The 2057-nt window shown below is 38.6% G+C and overlaps 1 protein-coding gene across 1 annotated transcript; it reads left to right on the top strand.

The window, feature by feature from the left end:
- Window positions 1-314: 314 nt before the first annotated feature.
- LOC139876097 (uncharacterized) lies at window positions 315-1183 on the top strand. Its single transcript, XM_071863397.1, has 2 exons — window positions 315-363; window positions 450-1183. The coding sequence occupies exons 1-2, from the start codon at window positions 315-317 to the stop codon at window positions 1181-1183; spliced, it is 783 nt and encodes a 260-aa protein (XP_071719498.1).
- Window positions 1184-2057: the final 874 nt, after the last annotated feature.

Below are 2057 nucleotides of genomic sequence, written 5' to 3' on the forward strand. Positions count from 1 at the left end.
TACTACAAACACTGAGATATTTATATCATTACGCTTAATCTCGTAACGGATCACTTACGGGGTGGGGGTTAAAATATTAGGTCTTTAAAAGCTAAAAATTTGGCGCTTCTTAGCAAATGGTGGTGGTGTTTTCAGGTGGAAAATGGGGCTTTATAGGTTAAAATTATCAAAAGTATTTATTGGCGAGAAGGAGGTTTGGTTTTATCGTCCAACTTTCCTTTGGGTTCTATTTGGTCCTCCATCATCCAAGTAGGATCAACTCTTTTTACTCTTGGTTTTAAACCTCAATCATTCATTTGTGAAAAAGATTGGAAATGGTAGGAATAGACTTTTTTGAATTGATCTTTGGCTTGGTGATCACAGGTTAAAAGATTTATTCCCAAGGTTGTTTCAACTCGAGTCAATTAAGGAAGCATGTGTGGGTGATAGGATGTGAAAAAATGAATCAGGTATCTCGTTCTCATGGCAAAGGAAAAGGTCGATTTTCGGAAGAGGGAAGGATGAACTTTTGCAGCTTCAAAGCCTGCTGCTATCGGCTAAATACGGGAACAGTGAGCATGACAGTTGGAAATGGCAATGGGATGGTAATGGGGTGTTCAAATGTTGTGTGATGGCTGAGCTCATCGACGAAAAGCTACTTCACAACTCCTTTTGTGATTATGAAACTCTTCGTAATAAGCTTGTCCCAAAGAAACTTGAAATATTTGCTTGGAGAACGGTTCCGAAAAGGATTCCAACCCGAGTCGAACTTGACAAAAAGTCCATTGATCTCGACTCGGTGAGGTGTCCAATGTGCGATGACGATCTAGAAACAGTGGAACATGATATTATATTTTGCAAGTTTGATTCGGAGGTTTGGGCGAGGGTTTTCAATTGGTGGAAGTTACGTAATATAATTGACTTTTCCATAGATGAAGTCTTTAAAGATACAAGGCCATACTCAAGTTCGATCCATAAAAGTGTGGTATGGCAAGCGGTTAAGTGGGTTTCAAGCTACTTTATATGGAAGAATCGCAATAATAAGGTTTTCGGTAAACACTCTCTACTAGTGTTATGTTATTCAACGAAATCCAATGCAAAAGTTACGAGTGGTTCGCTGCGAGATCAAAGAAATATAAATTTGATTGGCATACATGGCTTATTGATCCTGCTTCGTGTTGTGTCAGTACTTCAACTCGAGTAGGGGTGGGCTAATGTCTTTCTTTCTGCTATATCGAGTCTGTAGTTTCAAATCGAGCTATTTGTGTTGTATAGATTGTAATTAGTATATACATAGTTCTCTCGTGTTCAGATTTATGTACAAGATATATGGGTTGTGGTGTTTCTTATGTTTTGTTTATAATAAAAATTTTGCTGCTTCTCAAAAAAATAGTTAGATGCTCCTGGTAAAAAGAGTTCTATGTAAGGTTCCCAAATAAGCTCCCAAATACACTCACCCTCAATGGTCGGACGTTATCAAAGTCGTTCATACCCTCAATGGCTATTTTCGTCCAACCCATCTTCCTGGGTTGGCCAAAACGTGGATCGGTTAGAGGAACTGGTCAATTTGGTAAAGTGAAGTGTAAGGTCTCAACCATCAGTCTCGTAAAGGAAGTCGTCGAAGCTAGCGAGAAAAAGAGTCAACATTTGGCTCAGTATGTGGGTGCTGCTTTGTTGTTAGATGGTTAATGGTTATGTTTAATTTTTTTAGAACGGTAATTTCGACATAGAATCCTCTCATTTACCACTCACGCACCCGTTAGGAAGAAACTACTCGCATTCATCGCGAAAATCGTACCCGAAATGCTTTAAGTTAACTGATTGGCCCGCACAGAATGAAGGATACCAGAGGCACAACTTTGGAGAAAACTCCCTCACCAAGATTTGAACCTGCACCAATTTTTTCAAGGATACATGCTCACAACCAACTGAGGGCTTTTTACCACTCAACTAATAGTTTGGTGGTCAATGGTTATGTTTAAGTAATAAGTTTTAAATTATCTATGGTAATTGAGCAAGTGCATTACTTCTTTATTGAAATCATAACTTGTTTCCATCATAAGGATTACATTTATGGA

This window comes from Rutidosis leptorrhynchoides, chromosome 11 (assembly GCF_046630445.1).
Source record: "Rutidosis leptorrhynchoides isolate AG116_Rl617_1_P2 chromosome 11, CSIRO_AGI_Rlap_v1, whole genome shotgun sequence".
Lineage (NCBI taxonomy): Eukaryota > Viridiplantae > Streptophyta > Magnoliopsida > Asterales > Asteraceae > Rutidosis > Rutidosis leptorrhynchoides.

Bases quoted from the DNA above. Each gene is read 5' to 3' on its own strand.
- LOC139876097 (XM_071863397.1), top strand. From the start codon at position 315: ATGGTAGGAATAGACTTTTTTGAATTGATCTTTGGCTTGGTGATCACA. The intron at 364-449 runs GTTAAAAGATTT...AAAATGAATCAG, and splicing joins CTTTGGCTTGGTGATCACAG to GTATCTCGTTCTCATGGCAA.